This window comes from Papilio xuthus, unplaced genomic scaffold, assembly GCF_000836235.2.
Source record: "Papilio xuthus unplaced genomic scaffold, Pxut_1.1 DF828952.1, whole genome shotgun sequence".
Classification (NCBI taxonomy): Eukaryota; Metazoa; Arthropoda; class Insecta; order Lepidoptera; family Papilionidae; genus Papilio; species Papilio xuthus.
In genome coordinates this window covers 73,478-97,892 of record NW_013529697.1, presented here as the reverse complement: position 1 = coordinate 97,892, position 24,415 = coordinate 73,478, and the positions used below count along the sequence as shown (strand labels likewise).

General features: G+C 45.1%; 2 protein-coding genes across 4 annotated transcripts in view; one reads left to right on the top strand and one right to left on the bottom strand.

Moving 5' to 3' along the window:
• Positions 1-746: 746 nt before the first annotated feature.
• On the bottom strand, positions 747-15,637 carry Rtnl1 (reticulon). Of its 2 annotated transcripts, XM_013323366.1 has the most exons (7): positions 14,569-15,637; positions 8,807-8,842; positions 2,667-2,874; positions 1,857-1,958; positions 1,599-1,705; positions 1,413-1,518; positions 747-1,030 (listed from the first exon to the last, which is right to left on the bottom strand). In XM_013323366.1, the coding sequence occupies exons 1-7, from the start codon at positions 15,257-15,259 to the stop codon at positions 976-978; spliced, it is 1,305 nt and encodes a 434-aa protein (XP_013178820.1). In that variant the 5' UTR covers positions 15,260-15,637; the 3' UTR covers positions 747-975. The 2 variants fall into 2 exon arrangements, with proteins under 2 accessions (XP_013178820.1, XP_013178823.1); XM_013323369.1 differs by lacking the exon at positions 8,807-8,842.
• Positions 15,638-16,546: 909 nt separating this feature from the next.
• Positions 16,547-24,415, top strand: part of lace (serine palmitoyltransferase long chain base subunit) — a 9,479-nt gene continuing 1,610 nt past the window's right edge. The window contains exons 1-9 of one of the 2 annotated variants that reach the window (XM_013324724.1): positions 16,547-16,886; positions 19,600-19,791; positions 21,995-22,149; positions 22,242-22,446; positions 22,531-22,758; positions 23,093-23,324; positions 23,541-23,715; positions 23,941-24,111; positions 24,257-24,387. In XM_013324724.1, coding sequence (XP_013180178.1) covers positions 16,728-16,886; positions 19,600-19,791; positions 21,995-22,149; positions 22,242-22,446; positions 22,531-22,758; positions 23,093-23,324; positions 23,541-23,715; positions 23,941-24,111; positions 24,257-24,368 — 1,629 coding nt within the window. In that variant the 5' untranslated portion in view covers positions 16,547-16,727 and the 3' untranslated portion in view covers positions 24,369-24,387. Of the gene's footprint in view, positions 16,887-17,422; positions 18,694-19,599; positions 19,792-21,994; positions 22,150-22,241; positions 22,447-22,530; positions 22,759-23,092; positions 23,325-23,540; positions 23,716-23,940; positions 24,112-24,256; positions 24,388-24,415 lie in introns of those variants that run through there. The other variant, XM_013324731.1, reaches the window with a different exon arrangement.

Here is a 24,415-nt window from a genome sequence, read left to right as displayed (position 1 = left end):
GACAAACATTTTCAAAATAATTTTTTCCACCCACCAATTTTATTAATATATGTCTAAATATATAGATAACAGTTTTAATTTTATAAATCAGTACGTAATGACGCAAATGTAGCGTACGATTATATTACTTAGTATTATATTAATGTTGAATGTGTATATTTCAGTTCAAATAGTAAGCATTAAGTTACCGTTTATTTTTTTGTTCAATATGGATGTGTCGCTGCCCGCACATTCTAATTCACACGAACAAATGTAAAGTGTAATTTTTACGTACACATTACATCGGTCGAGTAACAACAGTAGATAGATGCCAGCAACAATAGCATCAGTTGCAACATCATTCGACTCAATCACTTTCAAGATTCTTCACAATTTACCTTCATCAAATTTCAACAAGCTATCCATATCTATCGTAAGACATCACTTATCATATCTGTGACTTGTCGAGAGTATTGCCGCTGGCGAGCGCCGGCCGCAGCGCAAATATCATCATGTCTAGTGGTGGAAAATGAACTGTTATATGATATCACTATTTTGCCATGTCACAAAGTATCCGTGCGTTCAGTTAGTCACATGTGTAAATGCATGTCACCTAGTTACCAACATGTGCACAACACGATTGTTCCCTTCCCTTTGTGCATTATAATAATGAATTAAATTGCAAAAAGTAAGTCCTTGCAGTTCCAGTTAGACGCGGTACGCTAACGGTACATTTATATCTGTGGAATCCAAAGAAAACACTTATAATCGGTTCGATAATTATTTTAATTTAAAATTTCAAAAAGCAAATACAATAATCTCCGCATGACTCATCTCATAAAGCTTTACACGTAAGGTATCTTTAATAGTACATAATAAATATAACAAACAGGGAAAGTAGCCCAGCGCCGCGGGCGCGTGCCCACCGCGCCGGCGGCCTGCTCAGCCAGCTCCGCGCCGCTCGCCGCTCGCCGCTCGCTGCACGCCGCGCCCTCCTTACTTGTCCTTGTCCGCGTCCGCCTTCCTGCCCAGTGGCACGGCCGCGCGCACTCTGCACACACCACAAGCCACACACGTCTCAATGAATTATATGTTGTTCTCGACATTCTCATTCGTTAACTGGTTCATTCAGTTCTGCAGATCCTGGGTTCGAATCCCGACTTGTAACGACGTGTTTTTCAATTTTCAATTGATGTGTGCACAGATATGTGCGAAGTGAACCCGCAGTGGGGGGTCGTCGGGTCATGGTCGACCTCGCCCCACCACCATGACTGTCGCCGCCAATGTGTATGACATCTATCGTTTGCGAAAGGTATGGTTTTTATTGATGCACAGTGTCTGCCGAGACTCATGGCGGCACTACTCTGTGACGATCCCTTAACTAATTATATAATGGTGGTGGGGGGTGGGGAGAGGGGAGAGGAGAGACTCACTTGGCAGAGATCTCGTTGATCTTGGCGCGCGCCAGCTCCAGGTTGGCGTCCACCTGCGCCTTGTTCATCTCGTACGCCTTCGGCAGCGTGAAGAGCGCTATCCAACCTGCAACACGACATCTACAGCGTTACGGGCGCTGTGCCTAGTCACAGAGCGAGGTGAAGAAGAAGCAGGCGAGCGCTGACCTAGTATGATGAGCGTGATGCCGTTGAAGCAGGCGCCGACGTAGGTGAGGCACCACAGCAGCACCCCGAACTTCAGCGAGTCCACCAGGTCCTCAACCAGGAACAGCCTGCAACGCGCAGTCACTAACTCGGTTCAGTGATACAAAACAAACTTAGCAGAAATTGTACAGCCCGATAATAATTGTAACAATAGACTCGTCCATGTTGTGGGGGAGGTGTGGGAGGTGGGGGAGGTGTGGGAGGTGGGGGAGGTGGTACCTGCGCAGCTCGTGCGCAGCGGCGTTGAGGTGCGCGGTGCCGGCGGCGGCCAGCGCCTGTGCTCTCTCCGCCGGCAGGCTGATGTCCTTCTCCAGCAGCCACCTGCAACCGATGCGCACACACAGTGCATTACATAACTTGCACTAATGATACCATTTATTAGCTTACATTTAGTTTTCCTTAGCCTAGCATAATCGAATTGTTTAATTCTTTTGAAACATAATATAACAAGTAGTACTCAATTATTTTATGCTTTAAATAATTAATAATAACTTTAGCCTACGTCCGAAACTCATTTAATTTTATGGAGTATGTAGCGAAGGCTTCACTAGCAGATGGTCGGGGTGCGGGGCGGGGAGGGGACTCATGGTGACGGTTCGACGACCTGCGCGGCTTGCGGGCTGTGGCGGGCGGTGGCGGGCGGCGACATCCTACACCTCACACATTCTAATGCCCCCAGTTCGCGTTTCGGTAACAGTTGTCAATAATATAACGAATAATAACACAATTTTTTTGATTGCAAGTAGGCAACGTGTGTGCAAATGCGGTTGTATATGGGCAGCGGTCATTTCACTATTTTGGCGAATTTAGGTGGTTTGCTTGCCACATTATACTCAAAAAATTCCAGCCCAATGACCGAAAGAGAACTTGTAACCATCGTGTCTTTCTGCGCTTAAGTTAGTATTCAATTTTGGCAGATACCGGGATCCCTATTGGTAAACTTTAATATAAAATTTATATATTTTTAAAACATGCACTCCGGATCGGCTCTCTCCTATGCATGGTATGGCACAGATGGGCGGAACTCACTTGAAGGGATGACCGTCGTTAGTTTTCTGCACGGCCTGCAGCACGTTGCGGTAGATGCGCAGGGCGAGGGCGGCGGCGAGCGCCAGTAGCGCGGCGTACGCCAGCACAGACACCACGGAGCAGCTGGCCAGCGCCACCAGCAGCGCCAGTCCGCCGCCCAGCGCGGCTCCCGAACGCGCCGCGCACCGCCAGTAGATTAGTGCCTCCACTGCGAACACGTGACATACCGATTAACTCTTCCGCACAAATGCTTGCAGCACCACTTTACACTACTCCTTACAACTTATAGTCAAGGTACAGTTCGATGTCTCCATATATTATAGACGAGACTGTCAGAAGAAACACGCGCCAAACATGGCAGAAGTTCCGCAGCCCCTGCGGTCATTTGTTCACAGGATATGTGGTTGCATATGGGATGGCAATAGGTACAAAGGATGCGAACAGAATTGACACACGGCAGGCGATAACAACGTCGAGGTACGCGGGTAGGGTGCGGGCAGGGCGCGGAGTGGCGCTTCGGCTCACGACAGCCGGCGCGCAAAATAACTGTAGCTTGTTTTTAATCTCTGGCAGGTTGTGGGACTTCCCACCCCCTCGCCCCACGCACTTATCAGCAGACAAAGTGTTCAGAAAAACTAAATAAGATATCCGCCAACGCGACGTGATTTTGTGCTGTGTTTGCATTTTATAACAACGCCAATTAGCCGAACTACATGCAAAACTGATCGGTAATTACTTTGTTAATAATTTGCAGTTTTTAAACTTTAATTCGAAATCAATAATTTATCAAAGAATTCGAGCTTACAGCGTATTTCGATGACGTCGTCTATAAAAAACACGTGTGGGGCGTGCAGTTCGAATCCAATACGTGTTCCGTTAATTTTAACCTGTTTCCAAGATTGGGTAAGTTGTGACAACAGCGAGCTGGCTGTTGTTACGCATTAAACAATTTTCCGTTAAAATAGATGTGATCAAAAGAAACTGGCGTCAAATCTTCGGTATCGTGTATCACACGCGACAGATACAATTTCCACACAGTGAGAGAATGAGAGAGCACACGAGATGGCTCCTGACGTCGCGTCACTCAGCGTGCGCCAGCTGGTCTTGCACCGTCCGTCTCCACTTGCCCTCAGTCAACGGGCTCTGCACTCTCACTTGATAACACGTCAACAACTGTCAATCATTAACGTTGCGCTAAAGCTACACTTTTTTAAATTGACACAAATTTGTACAAATAAGAGTCAACCAACTCCAGTTGCTATAATAGTGAAGAGTAAAAAGCTACGTTTTAGTGAAACTTGTTCGTGTACCTGGTCCGCGAGGAGGCAAATCGGTGTATTGCGCGGCGTGACGCGGCGACTGCTTAGGGCGCGCCATAGCAGCGGAGTGAGCGGCGGAGCGCCGTCGCCGATCCCCGCCCCGGCTCGCAGGCCCCGCGCGCGCTGTGGCCACGCGGCCGGCTTTCGCTCGGACTGGCCGCGTGCCACTCTACGTGGAACCCAGCGTCATGTCAATAGGCTAACGTCAGCGTAGGGCTGCCAACTTTCAATAAATCTAGATGCGATCACCAGGGACTTGACAAAACTTGATTCCTAATAAAACAACCAACGTCCATCTTCGATGCTAAGAGAGCGTCAAAGCAAAACAAAAACGAGTTACTAACTAACCTAAACATCACCTTGTCTGAGCGGAAGACATTGATGCGACACCCGTTGCCCGGACATGTACTGCGCAAACCGGAGAGGCGGCATCCCTACGTCAGCGGTAGTCAAGGTTATCGCAATTCACAATTAAAGACACATCGAAGTAGACATCTACCTAGCTAACGTTATCAGTCACTCAATATTTTTGTCCCAATTATGAACACGTTATTGTGACAACAACAAGAGTTTAGTTTTGATCTAGATGCATATTGAAAGGGTTAAGACAGATTCTCGACTCTATTACTTCTCCCAGGAAAACATCACTTTTCAGCAAGTCATACAGATCGTATTTTTTTACGTCAATCAACAACTCGCAGGAATTTTTACTAGTCCGGCCAAATTAAGGCAAGTAATAGTAGCAAAGCTACAATATTTCCCATGGCTCTGAAAATTGCTACGAATGTTCGGAACTTCATTATATGAGCAGTCTCCATTGATGCCGCATTTGGAATAAAATTTAAAGCTAAAACGAGGCCACCAAAATTTTTATTTTATTCAAAAATTTTTCCCGAAGTCACAGCTAAACTTTTATCTAAACTTCGAACATTATTAATTTCGCAGATTGAAACTGAATTTCGCAAAGGAAAATTGAAGAAGCGAGCGCGCGCACTCGAGCGCCTGCCTTCGAGAGCCGCCGCTTACTAATCACTAGTCACTTATGCGCCTCTGCCAAAATAGTCTGGCAGGCGTTATTTTCGTCAGCTGTAGGCTGCGCCGACGCTGACATTGTATTATCTTTTCTTAATGATATTTTACTCTGCCTCGAAGACGATGCACTCGCAGCAACTTCTATGAATGCGTGCAACTTTAATCACTTTTTATGTAGTGGAAGAGAGAGAGCGCTTTCTCTATAACTCAGCTCAAATCCAGCCTCCTGCCGCCCGCGTGGCCTACGGCCCGCTACTGTCTAGCAACCCCACTGATGTTGATAGAGACCTTTCAGATCAGTCAACGAATTCGTGATAGTTGAAAGATTTTTGACTCTACTAGCTATAGACAGGGATAAAATAAGTAACGTCAAAGTGTGAAATCTGCGAATTAAATCAGCTTTCCTGTTTCCTAAGGCTCTGTTACTGTAAAAATTCGGTTTTTATATCGATTTTGAAAGAAACACCATGAACATTATGTATATTATTATATGTACATAGATTAGAGAGCAGAGGCTGGAGCGCGCGCCGACCTACCCCACTGCCTGCCCCCGCCGCTCCGAGCCCCGCGGCGACCTCGTTGCCGACCGAGCCCTCGACGGCGCAAGTGCCAACCACCGACTTTCAAAGAAATTATATTGACACATTTCACTAGCTGACTGATAATATATGCAAAACCTCAAATTTTGAAGAATATAGAAAGAAAATAATTATTTATATTGTAACTTCAAAACGATTATCATGATATTTATATTATAATTGCAAGTTCTATGAGAAAAATATTTATAACAAATTTTACTTAACCCATCTCTAGTGTATTGTCAAACTAATCAATCTAAAATACACGCTATACAGAGTGTCCCAAAATTGAACGATAAAGAGGGAACTGGTGTATAGCCAGGTCGATATGTACATGGGGAAAATACTAAAAAAACTAATCAAAATTCTAAAATGCTACAATACTATGACAAAAACTGGAACTTCCTCATTATGCACTAAAAATCTTTTTTTTGCATATTTATTAAGCGTTCGAAAAACGGTTGCAGACTCACACAAAAACGTTCTTAGAATCCTTTTGAGCTAATGGCGCGCTTTCGCTACCAAGTCAAGTGTCACGTTGATTAGTGAGGCAAGTGTTGCGCCGATACACCGGCACAGTGTCGGATTTTCTTTCTAACAGGAGTGTTAGTGTTTAAATTGTTGATACAAACATGTATTTTTTTAAAAAGTCTGTGACTTCAGTTATATATAGGTAAAATAGTTTAAACGGGGTTGTTTCAATGTTGTCTTTTCGATAGAATTCGACTATACGTCGCTTTACATCGCGTCATTTGCTACCTGCGTATGCCGTGCTGCGATTAAGTTAATTCATTGCTGTCAATAATTTTTTCAAGATTTTCAATTTTATTCAACTTTGATTATTATTTACCTAGTTGCTATAATACATAGCTTAAGGAGACAGAGCGCCGGTAGCCTGTAATACCGTTCACAATGAACTTACTAGTTACTGCTATCCCTGGCCTCGCTCGAGTAGGCTAAGCCAAGTTACGTGGTGATAGAATGTTTAGTTTCTTACTTTTATATAAAAGAATTTCCAAATGGAGAAGCGCAGTGGCCGCCTGACTCATAAGTCAGGCCAGACTGGCGACATTCCGACAGTTGGGTGCAGATTGCGGACTCTATTCCTGTGGGCACTCAGCGGGCATGTGCCATGTCGTGCACGCCTTCCGCCCAATACGCACTCCGTGCATTTTCCGCCTTCAATCTGTCTATAACATTACATATTGCCACTGACACTGAATCAAGTCTATATCAAGGCCTCGAGGGACAGGGCAATGGACACTGTGTAGGCAACCGTAGCGTAGAGAAGGGCGATGTGCTACTGCGACGTAATACTACCCCGTCACTGTCGCCGCCGCTGCCGCGCGCTTAATAACTGACCGACTTAAAAACCTGTTTATTACTTAAGTAAATCGTTTGTGAATTTACGTCTTACCCTCATATTGCCCATTCTCAATGAACCCCTTGTTTTTTAATATAGACTCCAAGCATCGACCTTTCAGAGAAAATTAATCATCCATTTTCTAGGTGTATTTTTGCCTTTAAAAGAAAAATGTCGTTATCTTAAAGATAATTTTAAAAAATTACGAGTCACGATGATTCAATTTCGTTATTTTGTCGATTTCACGTTATGCTGTTGTTGTTATGTATATGTTAGTGTCAATGTACGAACCCCGGTAAGTGTTGAGATTTACCGGTGAACGCTGTAAGAGCTTTGTACAAAGTTATCAAAAAATTTTGGCAAACGCTTGAAATACAAATAAACATATCTGTTCGGACATTTACCATATTTTTTTTAAAATTCAATCTAGGTTTTAAAGGTAAATCTTACGATTGACAATTTACCTTAGTTGGCACTATTACAGTAAGATATCCAAACAGAGACGAACTATTAGTGCAGCATTGAAATAATAAATAATGTCTTGTGTCGGCAAGTCCGGCTCCAATGACACTGTGGGGACGCAGTACCTCCCTAGTCAGTACCAGGTACCACGAGCGCAAATGTGTGCTTGCCACTGATTATCTCCGACATGCGACAATGACTTCTCTCAAGTTAATTTCAAGCATTGTATTGCACAATCTTGTAAAGCAATGACATAATCATGAATAGATATGTTCCATGTAATTACATTGTGTCATTATGTATGTAGGGAATCAACGACGGATAAACGCGATAAGACAGATAACGCCATCTAAAGTATTTTCCACTGCCAGAACTAGATGTCAACTCGTACTGGAATCTCTGGGGGACCAGAGGAAGAAGAACACGACACTGTTAATTCCCGTTGCCTCGCCCAGGGTCGTGGCGGACAACGGCTATAGCCGCGTCGTTACTCGTGTACAGCCGAGTAACGTGACGTAACGTGACACAATGCCGCCGGCCGGTGGGCCGCGAAGAGAAAAGCACCGGCTCCGATTACTTGTAAGGCGGCAAAACAAAGCGCGCCAACCTTCCGGGGCAATTAGTAGTCCGTCATGAGCGCACCGCGGCCGCACTCGACCGAGGATCTAATAGCGAGCAAGGACACGATGTTAATTTGTATACTAATCGAAGTATCTATGCGCCGAAAAGGCGTCTTCAAAAGAAAAACCCCAGCATGTTGATATCTAGATGCCAAAATCATGGCGCGTGTCGTCGGAACTTTAAAGCTACATTGATACGCTTATAACTAAACAAAAATATATACAAATCATTATAAGAATATCGGTGAGATGCAGTGACAAGGTGACGCGGCAGCGGCAGCCGGGTGGCGGTACGATCAGTGTGCGGTCGCCACGGTGGTGCGTTCGCGCCTCGATCTAAATCCAGCCTGGCAGCGCCGCTGACCGCGCGCATGCCGCGCCAGGCGCGCCGCCACCCGCCGTGTCCGTGCTGCGGCCACAGACCGTCCTTGTCGACAGGTGCCACCGAGATAAGCTTCCAGGATGGGGGAGCCGCCAAAAGTCAGTGGATTACTAGCTACATTTTGTTTTCATACCTTCCAATATGAGCGCGCCATTCGTCGACGACGTCCTGCGGCAGCCGCCGCTGCTCCACATACAAGTGTTACAACTTACGATTGCGTTATTGCGCGATCGCGGATCGTGCGGCGGACGTACGCAAACGAACAAGCCGGGTTAGTGGTACAAGAAGCGGCGAAGAGTCAGTCAAGGCCGTCGCGAGGGCGGAGACAGGCGCAGGGCGCGTGCGTCCCCTCCCGCCACCACCATCACCACCACCACCACTCACCTTCTGGGTGTAGTCTTTGCGGGTCGAACCAAGCATCTGCAATAGAAGGCTGCGGGTTAGCTGGTTAGTCGCGATATGAAGCGAAGCGGCTGAGCGTTGTTGATAAGACACTCACGAGGGTCGAGGACGCTGCATAGAGAGGGCTCGGAATCCGGCATTGTGACACTTTACGTAATGATACACGACCCAAAGCGGCTAACGTGCGAGCACCGCGCCCGACTGTCGCGTCGATACTGGGCCTAGACGCAGCCCCGCGCTCCGCCCCCCGCCACCGCAACGCGCATGCGTTGTGCTCCCCGGCCCTCCGGCCCCCTCCCACGACCTCCCCTCCTCCACCCTCGTGGCAGATTGAACCAGAGTGCGGGCGGCATTCTAAGCGGTTATATATGTAGGATTAGTACTAGTCATTCAGTAAAAAAAAATAATACACTATAGGAAAGCTTTAATTGTGCCCGACACCGAAATGAGATCACATCCCTCGACAATATAACTTACGGTTATGATGCATTCATGATTTTGTAGTGGGTGCGGCGCAGGAGACGCGACGCGCACATTGTATGATAGGCTTTATGTAATGCTGCGGCGTGACGCTGACGCATGAGTCAGCCGGGCGCCGCCACTTGCCGGCGAAGGCTCGCATCGCTCTCGCAGGCAGGTGGTGGGCGGGAGGCAGCGAGCGCTCAGCAGCCTGCTGGTGAGTCACCGCGGCGGCGGGCTCGTGGCCTTGCCACTCCACAAACGTGTCAGAATCACGTCATAGCTTTATGACCAGTGACATGTACTACTGTTGTGTTTATTTAACATTTTAACCGCGCCCGATCGCTCGCTTCAGTCCCGAGCGCTGGCCGAGTGCTCACAACTAAATCCACACGTTGTTTGAATGAGTTAAACCCGAACGAAAGGCAAAACTCCATAAGTGACAGTTATAAATTAATATTTTTTCGGTAATCGTATATCTTCTTGACTCCTGTAGAATTAATCAAACATCCATGGAAAGATGATTGAACCGCTAAGCGCCTGATAGTGATCGACAATCTTCAAATTAGATAAATCTATTCACATCTGGAACTAGAACGATGACATTGTTATCACCGACTAACACGATCGCGCTAAAAACAAAACTGTTTGTATCCGTATCTTTAATAACCAAAAACTGTAGTAAACAAAACGGTAAATGAAAGCTCTTCTTGATCGGACAAACTGTCGCCTTTATTACTTCCAAAGGAATGCACTAGTTACAAAAAAATACGATATTTATACGAGTTCGCTGCGGCTCTAAAAAAAAACGATACCTTTGTATGTTATTGTTCCAAACAAGTTAATGCCTTAAGAACTTCTTTAGACTGTCTCTTGAAGGAGTATCGAATTCATATTACATAACAACTGTCGACAAATCGAAAAGCTTCATATCCGATTTAACCCAAGCCATCTAATTGTCTAGGTAATAATCAATAAAAAAAGACATGCTATAATTAAAAGACTAAATAAAATAAAATTAGTAATAAAAAGTAGCTGGAGTAACGAACATATCTGTACATATAAATAAAATTGGTTTGTCTGTAATATTGTAATAACCGTTTTTTACTACTTGTTTATGAATATATATACACCAAAATATATTTTTTTTTACAATTTTTGTCTGTCTGTCTGTTTGTTCCGGCTAATGTCTGAAATGGCTGGAGCGATTTTAACGTGACTATTATTGGCAGGTAGCTGATGTAATAAGGAATAACTTAGGCTAAGTTTATTTTAGAAAAATAAAGTAACGTTGCAATGTCCAATACTGTCCAGTACCACGCGAACGAAGTCGCGGGCACAGCTAGTCTCTCATATCAGTAATAATGCAAAGTTTCAAAGACATCCCTTTAAGCATCTAAGAAATATAAGAAATGGGAAACATTGAGAACCTCTCCTGAAAAGTTGTCAGTGTGTATATTGACCCTTATTTGTAGAAGCCATCGATATACAATACTGAAGTCACCATCAGCAAACTATGAAGAGCGAGCACTTTGTGTGCAGCTGGCGGGCAGCGGCGCGGCGAAGTGCGGTGGAGAGCGGGTAGCGGTGCGGCGACGCGACGACAGACGGAAATAGCGCGGGCCACGGTGAGCGGAGAACGGCGACGTCACGCGAACAGACTTTTTAACTACTTAAAAACATAAAAGAAGGTCTCAATTTTGTCTGAACTGTATTTTTTTTCAGCAACAACTAGCTTTAGATAATGGTTTCAAAGGCAATGCAACCAAGATCACAACTAGCTAAATCATCGAATGTCGTCGGGTTGAGGGGCGGCAGGGCGGTGGGGCGGTGGGGCTGCGGAGCGGCGGGGTTCCCCATGAGTCAGCCTCGCTCCCTCGCCTTATAATGGGAAGGCAGTACATTGCTAGGCTCCCGGTACGTTACGGCACGGCACGTGACGTCACGCCGCCGCTGCACTTTGTGAATTGTTGTTTGTCCCCATCTGCAGTCCTGAATCCTAAACCTTTGTGAACAGATATTGATATAATATCGAGAACATATTATCCATTGCGTGCCATGTATAGGTAATATCAAGGCACATGTTCATTTACCAAGCAATACAGCAAAGTTTTTATACTTTTATATCTCTTGATCAAATCCCTCATGTTTTCTACAATGAGTGGATATCGCCTGCGATTATAAATAATGTTTCTTCACACAAACTTTCACCTGGAAAAATATCCTCCGTAGGTACACCTCTATACAAAACTCTCTAAACCGAGAAGATTTTGCTATGCATTCTTCAGACAAACAGTTAACTGATCTCTATACAGAAGAAGGATATAATGATGAAAAATATTAAAAACAATTTATTTACATCCAAAAATTCAATAAAACGTTTAAAGCTTTAATGGAATAATTGAGTTCATAAAGAACTTTCTCCGGCCGGTTGCGCGTGCGAGCAACTTGTACTACCATACAAGGTGCTGTCTTACATTTGACAATTCCAGCAGACGGCTGTCTCGCGGCGCCGGCGGGGGGCGGGGGCGGGGGCGGTCGCCATGATCGATGCCATCCCCGCACCTCCCTTGTCTGAATAGATCCGAAATCGAAGCGGGAGTCGGGTCGATCGATGCCGACGCGTGCGTTACACTGCACAGAGCAGGTCTGCCTGTCGCGTCGTCCACATAATACTCTGTAGACCATTCAAGGTCACACCGCGTTCCATAATATAACATTTTCCGAGGCTGTAAATATTGTCCATATCATTGTGATACACACAGTTGGCTCCATTTAGACAAAATAATGGTAGTGATACTACAATCATTCGCAAAAGTGCTTAAATAGTAAGAGTGTTAGAACCAACATCACATTTACGTGAAATCTGAAATGTCTCCATGGATCCCGTCCTTGGGAAAGTTCTTCAAAGTCAAAGGTCACAAAATATCGATGGCGCCTTTTCAGGTTTCTCTGTATATATGAATTTTTGTTTGTCAAAATTAACCGGACTGTTACCTAAATGTATTCATCGATTTTGTAAATTAAATAGTCATTGCTTTTGTTTCACTATGAACTTAGATAAACTTGTTATTATTGCATTCATTTTTTGATTTATAATAATATATAATTAATCCTTTTCCTATTTTCATTCAAAAAAACCAATATTTGTTGTAACACTAAATAGTTATAGGATTAGTTTTTTCTGTACAAAGTCCTGTACCAAAGCATATCTTCATCTCTCTCAGTCTCTTTAAACAGACAGAGATAAAAATATATTATGTTAGTGGATCTTACAATAATAGTACATAATTTAACATTGTATGGCAATTATACGCGCAAATTAAATTATATTGCAAACGTTTTCAGCAAAAATAATAAGAAACACATCTCAGATGCCTTTCATTTTGATTATCAGAAGTTTTAATGAAAAGGTAAAGAATTTGACGAGCGATAACAATCTAGTCGACAAGTTGATAAACTTGGAAGATAGTGAAATTGTGGAGCAGCCGAGCTGACCGGTCGTCATCAAATCAGCACACAGCACTTATTTACTACTTATTGACTAATTTCAAATTGTTTTGATATCTAGCTTATTTCATATTACTTTACATTGACAAATAGTTCTGGCTTTTAAAATTGAGTAGGATAAGTGCAGGGAGAAGATGCTGTTGAAACAGGCGACAGTGAGATTTGAGTAAATATCATGTTTATTACATATAATAAATCTTTTTGCCGCAGTAAACATAACAACAATGGTGGCGGCGGGCTGCGGGGTCCAAGGAAAATGAGTAGACGCAGAGCGCTGCCGATGTACTTTTAAAACTTTTTGAAATATGCAGAATGCAGATGCGATCACGTCATTCACGGATAGGCACCAAACATTACGTCAATAGACAAATGGCGCATTATTAATAGGATTATGAGGTCATAGCTCATTGCGGCCGGGTGTTGTTCCTCCTTCCTGCCACACACCGAACAGAGAATGGCGGATGAGTACTGGGATCTGGTATGGTATGATACTCACTTGTGACCGCGTCGGGTTTCCCGGGGGTTGTATGGTCACGCGCGGCGGTAGGTAACTACCGCCTCGGCCGGAGCTGGCGGCGCGACGGGACACACTAGGCGGGCGGAGCGCGGCGCAGCGTCAGCTCGCGCCAGTCGTGCCGGCACTAGAGTGAGATGCGCCGCGCCGCCTGCCGCGCGCCACCATACGCTAAAATTAGCCGCCGCCCCGCGCATTTCGCTTTTTTCTAACGAACTCGTACATTTACAATAAGACGAACCGACCCGAACTAACTATTCGTGTACTGCGTTGATAATCAAAGTACTGCAAGAATTTTTAACGCTGCATCTGACGTCATGATCCATGAACAAACGGCGATAAAAGGGGAAAGCTGACGCATCTACAAGTTGATAACATCGCCTCCCGACTGACGGCCCGTGCGCCGAGATAACAGAAACAAATGATAGTTGATAGTATCAACTTGTTGAAACATTTACATCTTCTGAAACTGAATTATTGTCTTTGTATCGATCCAACAAGGCATGTTTTTTTCCTTCAGTAAAATTTACTTAGTGGAAATAAGCTGTCAGAAAGACAAAATTTAAGCAAAACGTAGGCCGGTGCAGCGATAGCAAGGTCTTTGTGTTGATACCGCGCCGCGCCGGTCATCGCTCTTGCCGCTCCGCCACCTTTGCAGCCCCGTCTGTGCCCCGCCCCCGCGCCACCGCGCCACCGCGCCGCGGTACAGCCGTGGCAAATGCAAACGCACGACTATGCCGATCTACTAAAGTATTAATTGATGTTTTTTTTCTGTATATTTTTTGGTATTATATTTTATATATTTGTGAGTCACGTTCCCTAAAAGAACATCCGAAGGGGAGTAGGAAAGATTCAATGCTCGGTTTGGGCCGAATGCGTTTTAGCAGCGACTGCAAAGTGTGCTGCGCTCCTTAACTCAACTTTATATTTTTCCTATTGAAGGGTGCACAACGTGGACCCTGCAATGCTGTGCAATACAATCCGTGTAGGGCCGCTCTAACCATGGCTTTTCACTAACGACACACATGTACAAAAAGACACTATTGCTATCTCATTTTCTTCAAAGAGAATGATTAAGATGACGGGAGGTTTTTGTGAAGGTGCGTGGACAGCAGAGGAGCACCGTTACTTAGGCAAATTTTCGCAATATTTGTTAAATGACGGATTTTTAATTACCTAAAATATCATAAACGTAATATACATGTATCGACTCAATACTATAGCATAAAATTTGAGAAATAGTCACCAGTAAAACGCTTACCCAATCCCATCTGGCAGAAGATGACCTCGGCCTCGATGACGTGTGCAGTTGGCGCTCGCACGGACTCAGGCTTCGATTCGGTTGCAGGCGCTGCGGTTGCAGGCGCGGCGGGCTGTGACGGGGCCTTGTGCGGGGCTTCAGCAGCTGGTGTCGCAGGTTCAACTCTAGCCTCAATGCCAGTTTCTGATAACTCCGGCGGCAAGGAATGTACGAAAGGCGCTGGAGTCGGCGGCGGAGCGGCAGTGGTAGCCGGCTCCGCAGCCTGTAAAGGCGCTGGATCGGGTTGCGCACGAGGCTCCTGCTTGGTAACTTCGGCAGCGGGCGCAGTGTCCACATGCACCGGCGGTTTGGGGCGGTGGAGCGGAGACTCGCCTGCTGTGTCGGCCTCCGATTCGCTGTCTGTAAACTTGTCGGCTATGTGGTCTGCCAGTTTGTCTGTGACAGACGGAGCGCGCGGCGTGTCCACAAACTCGTCGCGCTCCATTTCGAGGAAGTTCTGAGTCGCAGCTCGCGCGGTTCCGTGCTGGTGACTCGGCGATTCGCCAAATTCATCTTTCTTACCCTCGCGCTCTAGATGCTCAAAGTCGTCAGTGGAGTCCTGGTCGCGTTTAAGAGTCTGAGACGGAGGCGCCTCGCTCGCCGGAACGGCGTCGCCGCTGGCAAAATCTCCGAGGAGATCTGTAGTTTCCATTTTGAATTTTGAAAATAAATTAAGTCGTGGTCGAGACCAGAGACGACAATCGATAAAGGGTGCGGTAGGATCGCGAATAGGGTGTGCCGGAGGGGTCTTGTCGTGCCTCCTCCTCGTGACGTACTAACGTCTGATAGCTGCGCGCCGGCTACCGCTGCACGACGTCACTCGACACAAGAAACGGGATTACTCATCGCAAAACAGCCCCTCCAATTCAGCGAAGGCGGCACTTCGCAGTTATTTAAATAAAATATATAAATAGTTACGATACTGGTAAAGTAATCGCTAAAAATAAGGAAATAAGCGAATATATATTGAATATTGCACTGAAAGACTTGATAATAAGGTCGCAAAAACCAAATTAGATCAAATTCATCAAATTATTGACTGAACAGTTTTGAACTGTTTTACCGACAAATACAAAGTTACAAACATTTTATATACTCTTTGGTTACAAAGACAAAGTTGTTGACTTGACCAGAGACATCTCTATCCATGGACAGGCTACATTCCATAGTATTTTGTGCCTGTTTGGTTTTGCCATTTAGTCACCTGTAAAATCGATTTCCCTTGTTTATTACGTTTTATTGGAGCACTAATTTAGTATAATAAAATAAAGTGAGATAGTTCACGTAAAAAGAGTCAACTTTCATTCTATTTGGTGTTTTACTTATTTGTATGAAGTTTTAAGATCACTAAGTATAAACTATCTTTCTTAAAAAAACATAAACAAGTATCAATAATTAAAAAAAGGCTGTCATTAGCAAAAGTAATAAGAAAGTAACTTAGTTAGCATATAACTTGAAGCAAATGCCTTAGTTCAAAAACGTTTAAGTTTAATGAATTCTATTATGGCTACCAAAGAGTTTATAATACTACTGGCTACTATAAATATGTTTTTGCCTAGAGAGGATCGTTGCCATACCGTGGGCGGAATATGTCTAATCCACCATATTTAAATGTGAGCATTGGAGTTTCTGGGTATGGTAAACACTTGTTTCACAAAGAGTATATAAAATAAGAGACGGGACTCTTGACTAATTAGATACACAAACGGAGAATAAAAATTGACATTTTCAATACTAGCAATATTATGAACAAATCTACGTTGCTACCAACCTAAAAAATCAATCTGTCAGTTTCCTTTTTGACGTTTGAAAGTATTATTCGAGGGAAAACAATTTTGGAAAAATTGTTTTCCCTCGATTTTCATTGCAAAATATATGGCAACATGCAGCAGTAACATAATGTGGTTATGTGGGTAAAACAGTCTGTAAGTGTAGTATATGACATTGACGTTTCAATGTCCATATTGTCATAATAGCGCTATAGCGCCATGCAGCGCTTCAAACGTTTATCCATAATTGTCTGAAGAACAGCGCTTTTTAGTTAATGAATGTTCATGAAATAGCGATAACACATATCGCGTGTTCTTCGATATCACTTGTTTTAGATCATAAGTGTAAGGATGGCGGGAGTTGCAATGCGAGGATGTGCCCGCTCGACTGATACTGAATTCACCCAAACAGAAGAACATTTTGAAAATGAGGAGAAAATATTGAATGGAAAAATCAGTTGTCTTAAAAATGGTTATCAAAAAACAGCAAATTTAAATAATGAAGCTACTGTAAGTAATTATTTTGTATTGTCTACAAAATTAAACTTTTTGAGTTGCTATGAATGACACACCCGCAGCTTCGTCTTCTTTATTATCAAATACTAGTGACAAAACATTGTAACAAAACATGATCTTCCGTGATACGAAACAAATAGAGAACTATATCAAGGCCGTTATAATATCGCGGATGAATAAGCACACTGTCCACTTTCCGGTTTGCTCGAATTGAAACGAATAAATCACACAACCGCATTTCATTATTTTCTATTACTTTTTTTAATTAATTGCTTTTCTCGTGTAGTCTAGTTCACGTGTGAAATAAAAAAATAATAATAAGACATATAAAATGTAAAACTATTCTATTGAATGTTTAAATATAACAGGTAAATGGAAAAGTAGATTAACCACTCTGTTCTGTAAGTCAGTCACATTCTTATATTGTACTTGATACAATTCTGTTAATAAAGAAGCAGCAGAAAGGTAATTGGAAAAAGAGTGTTAATTAAACTTCATTTTAATATAAAATATAACTTAGTTTAACATTAAATTTTGTTCAATATGCACCATTGAACAGATTTTGATTAAACTAAAAGTAAAACAAATATTAAATGTTCACACACTTGGTGCAGCGTAAGCAAATCACACAGTAGTAATCTAACTTTTTTTCATTTTTGCACACTCTTTAATCATCAAATCTGATTAGCCACACATAATTGTGACAAAGTAAAGCAAAGCAAACTTTCATACAAGTACTTTCATCCTTAAAATTCATTACTATAAGCAACCTTGATTTTTGTTTGGTATGTGGGGTTGCTGTTCAATCTAGTTCTTGGATTGTAACAAACAAAGCCACTAAAGACTCTTGTAAAACTTCATACTTTTTTTTATATAAGAGGTGGACCAAATGTGCCGCAGGAACACCGAGGTATTCATTAATATCCATGGACATTTACAATACGAGAGGAACTGCAGTTACACAGCCAGCCTCATATTTCTCACTTAGATCTCTTTTACAAAGAACAAGGAAAGATGTACATATGACAATATGATATGCAGTTTATTGTACTTTGTATTTGTGCTACTATATATAATATATTATACAACTGATGTTATTCCAAACAAATGTCCAGCATTAAGTAATGATGCTATACATTCTTGTCTGTAACATTATCATCTGTGTGACAGACTGATCCTAATATATTTGTTTTTATAGTTTTAGTAAAGTCTACTAGTATTGTGTGAGTAACCACTTCCTTTCTTTGGTTGTATGGCTCAAGCATCGACTTGTTGCATTTGGCTGTACCACAACACACACACAACATTTACACATACACTAGTTATGTTAATTTAAATATTTTATTTTCATGAAATCGTACAATATTTACTATTGTATACTTTATAGGAACGTAAAGTAGTTAATGATGCGCGTGCGTCGCAGTATCGTCACGATGTTGCGGCGTCACGCGCTCTCGCTCATAACAATGTCCTACAACATTTTCATTACACTCTGCCCTCAACGGACATTGCGAACGCTTAAAGGAAAAATATAATTTATTTACAATATATTTGTTGAAGCAATTGTTACCTGTTTACATTGTTGCATGACTATTAGTTATTAATTAACGAGCAAATAAACTTAGCTGTTCATATAATTTTATGTTATTTTCCTTGAGTATCAAGTGGTGTTCGTTTGTTCCGCGCGCTCAGCAATTCGTCTATATTGTATCGCATACAGTCTCCGCAAGAAGTGGTCGCTGGTCGCTGGTCGCTGGTCGCTGGCAGCAGCGTTGTTCATTTATACACATTATATTACTGCGTAAGTTTACTCATTATACTCGAGGAGGAGGCTCCGTGCTTGGCAGTGTTTCCTCTAATGGCAAATATGGAATGAAAAATATTCACAGTACCTAGTATTTGTGTAACTTTGAGGTGGTCGTTGTTTTAATTTGTGTTATTATATGTGTAACTTTACCAGACGTCCCGTTTTGAGCGGGACTGTCCCTTTTTATAGTTACGAGGCCCGGTGTCTCCGAAAAGAATTCCGGTCGCCAAGTTGTCCATTTCTTTTAAACCGTGCAAAAAATTAAGCATTCGAGTCGGCAGATGCGTGTGATGCGTGTGATCGCATCAGAGCGAGAACGCATCATCATGAGCGAGAACGCATCATCTGTCAACTCATATGATATGAGAAAACCTGTGACGTTGCTAATTAATGCGAATATTAAAAAATGTGCCGAGTTTCATTGTTACTAAATATCATCAACATCTACTATTTGTATGCTCAGTTTAAAGTAAACTTGTTTCTCTAATAAATATAACTTAAACTTTCGCGTATATGTATTTTTTATTTGTAGCTTAAAATTACTGATTTTAATTAAAGAAAAAACTTGAAAATAGTAATATGTAAAAAACATGTTTTGTTGACCACCTGTTAATTACCCTAAATAAACCAATGTCCCGTTTTGAGTCAAAAATTAATGGTCACGTTAGTTATGTGGGATCCGAATATTTTTCCTGGAGGAAATATTCAACAAAATAGACTTTATACACGCGCAGGATATCACTTTATAAAAAGTTGTTTACCAAAGTGCTGGAAGCTTATCATCATGCCAACAGTTTACTCTTCTACATCTGTCAAAACAAGAAGAAGAATTATTAAATAAGCAAAAGCAATAGCACTCGATGTATCATAAATATTTTAAAGTGAGATCGGGCGTTCTAGAGAATGGGCGGAGACTACGCGGGGCTGCCGGCCATGGACTGGTCGCAGTATGACACCTTCCCCGGCTCCTTCGAGAAGTGCTCGCTGGTGACGGCGGCGCTCACGCATCTCGGCCTCTACATCCTCATGCTGCTCGGCTTCGTCAACCAGCTGCTCTTCCGGCCCAAGGTGGCCACGGAGCGCAACCGCGAGGTACTTTATACAATGCGATCTTCACTTCACATACACACACATACACACTTTTATTTAGCACTAGGTACACCTTAACACTACATCGCCTGTGAAACTATTCAATTTGCGAAACATTACATAGTAACTGAAACAACTCTATCTGTTACTTGTTGCTTGAAGAACTCAATAGTGATTAGATGAATCTGTCTATCTATCTAAACTGTGATAATGATGTGATGCATCACAGTTCGCCGGTGTGCCCCGCGTGTCACACATGTTGAAAGTGATAGTCGATAGGAAGAGAGTGCGGCCGGCGCGGGAGGCGCGGGAGGTGATGACATAATTAGTGCCAGTGTTCACTGCACTAGTGGATGAAGCAGTGCCGAAAAATAATAACGTCGCGGCTGCGCCATTGCATTATATTGTTTCACGGCCGAGCCACACTGGTTGGCAGACGTCGCACGCACCATGCTGCGATCCACGCAACGGGATTGCGCATAATCTACTCGGTTGAAGCGACCTGGAAATATAAGTCAAAGATGACCGTATGGTCATCTGGGAGAGGCGCATGCGCTCCCACTTGACACGAAGTATGGTAGCGCGTAGACTCATACAATCTTAATTAAGAATAGTTAGCCGGTGTCGGCATCATTCCGGCCCCGCCGCGTCGGTGTGCCGCCGCCGCCGCCGCCGCCGCCGCATTGCGAGCGGCGTGCCTCGCACATTACGGACGGGGCCGAGTCAAACTTGTTTAGAATACAGATATAATTGATCTGAACAACTTCACCTTGGCCTGGATTGTAACAGTAAATGATAAATTCGTACCGCCTACAGAATGTTCGGGTCTGGAGTTGTGAGACTTAGTGTCGTCGTCTAGTTACCCCGAGGGCTAACAGGGACTTGCGGTTGGGCGGAGAACGGCTTCAAATGTGTTGATTCTGTCCTTTATCATAAAGACGTCTAATTTAAAAACTACTACAATAATTCATTTTTAATAAAGAAAGAAATTAAATTATCAATATATCCTGACGTTAAATTTTGATTGCACTCACGTAAATTATGTTTTCACCTCCGCAAGGAGGTGACGTAAGTGTCTCTTTGCCGCACATACACATAAGTAATTTCCGCCGAACAGTAATCAAAAGTACTGTAATGATGTCGCAGTTGTAATTTTCACAGTAATACTGGCAATTGTAATAAGTTATCGGGCGGCGCTATGCCGATAACGCACATCGGTGACGCGACGATAAGAAGCGTTTTTTATCACCGCTACACTTGCCGCATGCCACCCGCCGACAAGCACCCGTCAGATTTTAATATCCTCTCGCTCCTTGCTCTCCTGGCATGTATGTGCTTGTTGAGTGAACACAGACGATTCACCGAGACTATGGGACCGCTCCTTTGCATCCGCAAACACCCACGTCTTCTTTCGCCGCCGATTCATCGTTCAATAACTATTAATAAGGAGTTTTTAGCTTATTGTGCAAATGCGGGAGGAAATGATTTTAACAAATATAAATGAATCACCGATGTTACCCCATAATACAGATTGTCTGCGCCGAACTTGACACCTGGCCGAGCGGCGCGGGGGCGACGTCACTAAACTGCAAGCACTCACTCTTTCGTTCAATTCACTCTCGCATTTCTCGCACTCGCGCGCACACATGTCGCACCACTAATGTACTTCTTCTAATTAAACGCGAATCTAAGATATTTCCAAAAGTTTTTTATTTTCTTGTTCTGTACTGAACACAGATGAATATTAATGTGTTTTTTTATTTTTTTATATCGTAAGATGGCAAACGAGCGAGCGTCCCCCTGAAATCGCTGAAATAGCGAAGTGACCGTTGCCCATAGACATACGCAGTGGTATATGCGTTACCTACCTTTAATCGACGGATGAGAGGATGCACAGAAAGGAAGTATTTTCATCATCCGGAAAGTTCACTTCCATTTTGCCATCCTTTCCTTATAAGAAGGGGTGGGAAGGGAAAGAGGACTAAATTAGGCCTCCGGGACGCACACTCATCAGACGAAACGCGGAATAGCTTCCATTTCTCGCCTGTCTTCTGTGTGGTCGTGGTATTTCACCGGGCGAGCCGGGACAATTTGCACGAAGATGTTAAAGCGGGCTCTACCATTGTTAACATATGTGTAGGTATAAAGAATAATATAATGGAAAGTAGTGAGGTGCGGTGTGGTAGAGAATGTGTGCTCGTTGCAGGGGTACGCGCCGCTGTACAACCCCTTCGAGCAGTTCTTCTCGCGCTACGTGTACCGGCGCGTGCGACACTGCTTCAACCGTCCCATCTGCTCCGCGCCCGGCGCCGAGCTCACTCTCAAGGAGCGCCGCACCGACGACTACAACTGGTCCTTCCGGTGAGCGCACGCCGCCTGCAGCTCGCGGGCAGGGCTCCTCCTGCCCCCTGCCGCCTCGGCCGCCTCGGCTGCATCGCGTCATCCGTTGCCAGGTTCACGGGGGAGGAGCGGCGCTGCATTAACCTCGGCTCCTACAACTACTTGGGGTTCGCGGAGCCGACGGGACCGTGCGCGGACGCGGCGGCCGAGGCGACGCGCCGCTACGGGCTGGCGCTGGCCTCGTCCCGCGCCGAGCTCGGCTCCTGCCCGCTGCACGAGGAGCTCGAGGAGGCCACCGCGCGCTTCCTCGGCGTAGAGGTGCTCTCTTGTACCCCTCCTTTCCTCCTCCATAGGAACAAAACGTGGGCGCCCATCTCATTTACTATCTCATACGGAGTGCAGGCGGCGCTGGTGTGCGGCATGGGGTTCGCGACGAACGCACTGGGGCTGCCGGGCCTGCTAGGGCCGGGCGCGCTGGTGCTCAGCGACGAGAACAACCACGCCTCGCTGATCCTCGGGCTGCGGCTGGCGCGCGTCACCGTGCGCGTCTTCCGCCACAACGACCTGCGCCACCTGGAGCGCCTTGCGCGCGACGCCATCGCCGAGCGCCGCTGGACCAATATCGTTGTTGTGAGTCGCCCCTCCCCCTTCCGCAATAATGCACCACTACTACCTTCTAACATTCTCAACAGTAACAGACTCATTTATTTATTAATTAATTAAGATACCGAACAGCTATACACAATTAAAAAATAAACTAACATTATGTATAAAAAGGCTCAAATAGTATTGAAGAAAAGCTTACTTACACTTACAACCATCGCCGATGTCCAGAGTGCGCAAAGCTTTTAATTTCGATTCGTTATAAAACAAAAAATTGGTTATCATTTAATTTACTGGAATGTGTGACCGGAGCAGGAAGACGAGGACCGACTGCGGCTGAGGTAGGGCTTGGTGTGCGCAGGTGGTGGAGGGCGTGTACAGCATGGAGGGGTCCATCGTGCCGCTGCAGGGCATCATCGCACTCAAGAAGCGGCTGGGGCTGCAGGTGTACCTAGACGAGGCGCACTCGGTGGGCGCGCTGGGGGCGCACGCGCGCGGCGTCACCGACCACTGCGGCGTGCGCCCCGCCGACGTCGACGTGCTCATGGGCACCTTCACCAAGAGCTTCGGCGCCGCCGGCGGCTACATCGCCGGTACCTCCTGCCCCTCCGGCCCAGCCCCTCGCCGACTGGTGGATTCGAGCGACTAAATGTTTAATGTTTTCTCTCTCCTCTGATACTCCCGTTGCGACTTATATTATATTACTATTTGAATCATAACAATTAGCTCTGTTGTTAAACGTGCGTTCGCGGTGCACGTGCGCTCGATCCAGAAATACGATAAGCATTCGCGTTGAAATCGTTCCGCAGGTTCGGCAAAGCTAATAAAGTGGCTGCGCGCGCACGGGCACATGCACGCGTACGCGCACGCCATGTCTCCGGCTGTGTGCATGCAGATCCTGGCGGCCATGCGCGCGCTGCGCACCCCGTCCGGCCTGCGTCGCGTGCGCACGCTGCGCGACAACACGCACTACTTCCGCACCAGGTGCGCCGCTCACTCTCACTCTCACCCTCACCCTCACCCTCACCCACACCCACACCGCCACATCCATACATCGCATTTACAATATCACTGAGATCGGAAACTTTTTGTTCCTATGTCGCTAACTTTTATTTCAACTACCGAGTACCCCCGCTGCCCTGAGCACCTGGTGATCCTCGTGCTCTGGGGCGAGTGGGCAGTGAGCGAGGTGTGTGGTGCGTGGTGCAGGCTGCGCGCGCTGGGCGTGGTGGCGTACGGGCACGAGGACTCGCCCGTGGTGCCGATGCTGGTGTACACGTTCAGCAACATGGCGGCGGTGGTGGAGCGGCTCACCGCGCGCGGCATCGCCACCGTCGGCGTCGGCTTCCCCGCCACGCCGCTCTACAAGGCGCGCATCAGGTACTCATCGTTTTATCTCACGACAAAATCTCATTTTTACAATTTCATTTGCCGAAAAGTGTCCGAACATAACTTCCTCGAACCGCTTCGTATTGTAAAGTCCCTAAATATCCTTTGAGAAATAATAAGTGTGCGCGTGGTTTAGGTTCTGCCTGTCTGCGGCGCACTCGCGCGACCAGCTGGAGAGCTGCCTCGACGCCATCGAGGAGGTCGTCGACGAGCTCGGACTGCGCTACTCCCGTCTCCCTCTCCGATAGACACGCCCCGCCCCGCACTCCCGTCTCCCTCTCCCTCTCCGATAGAC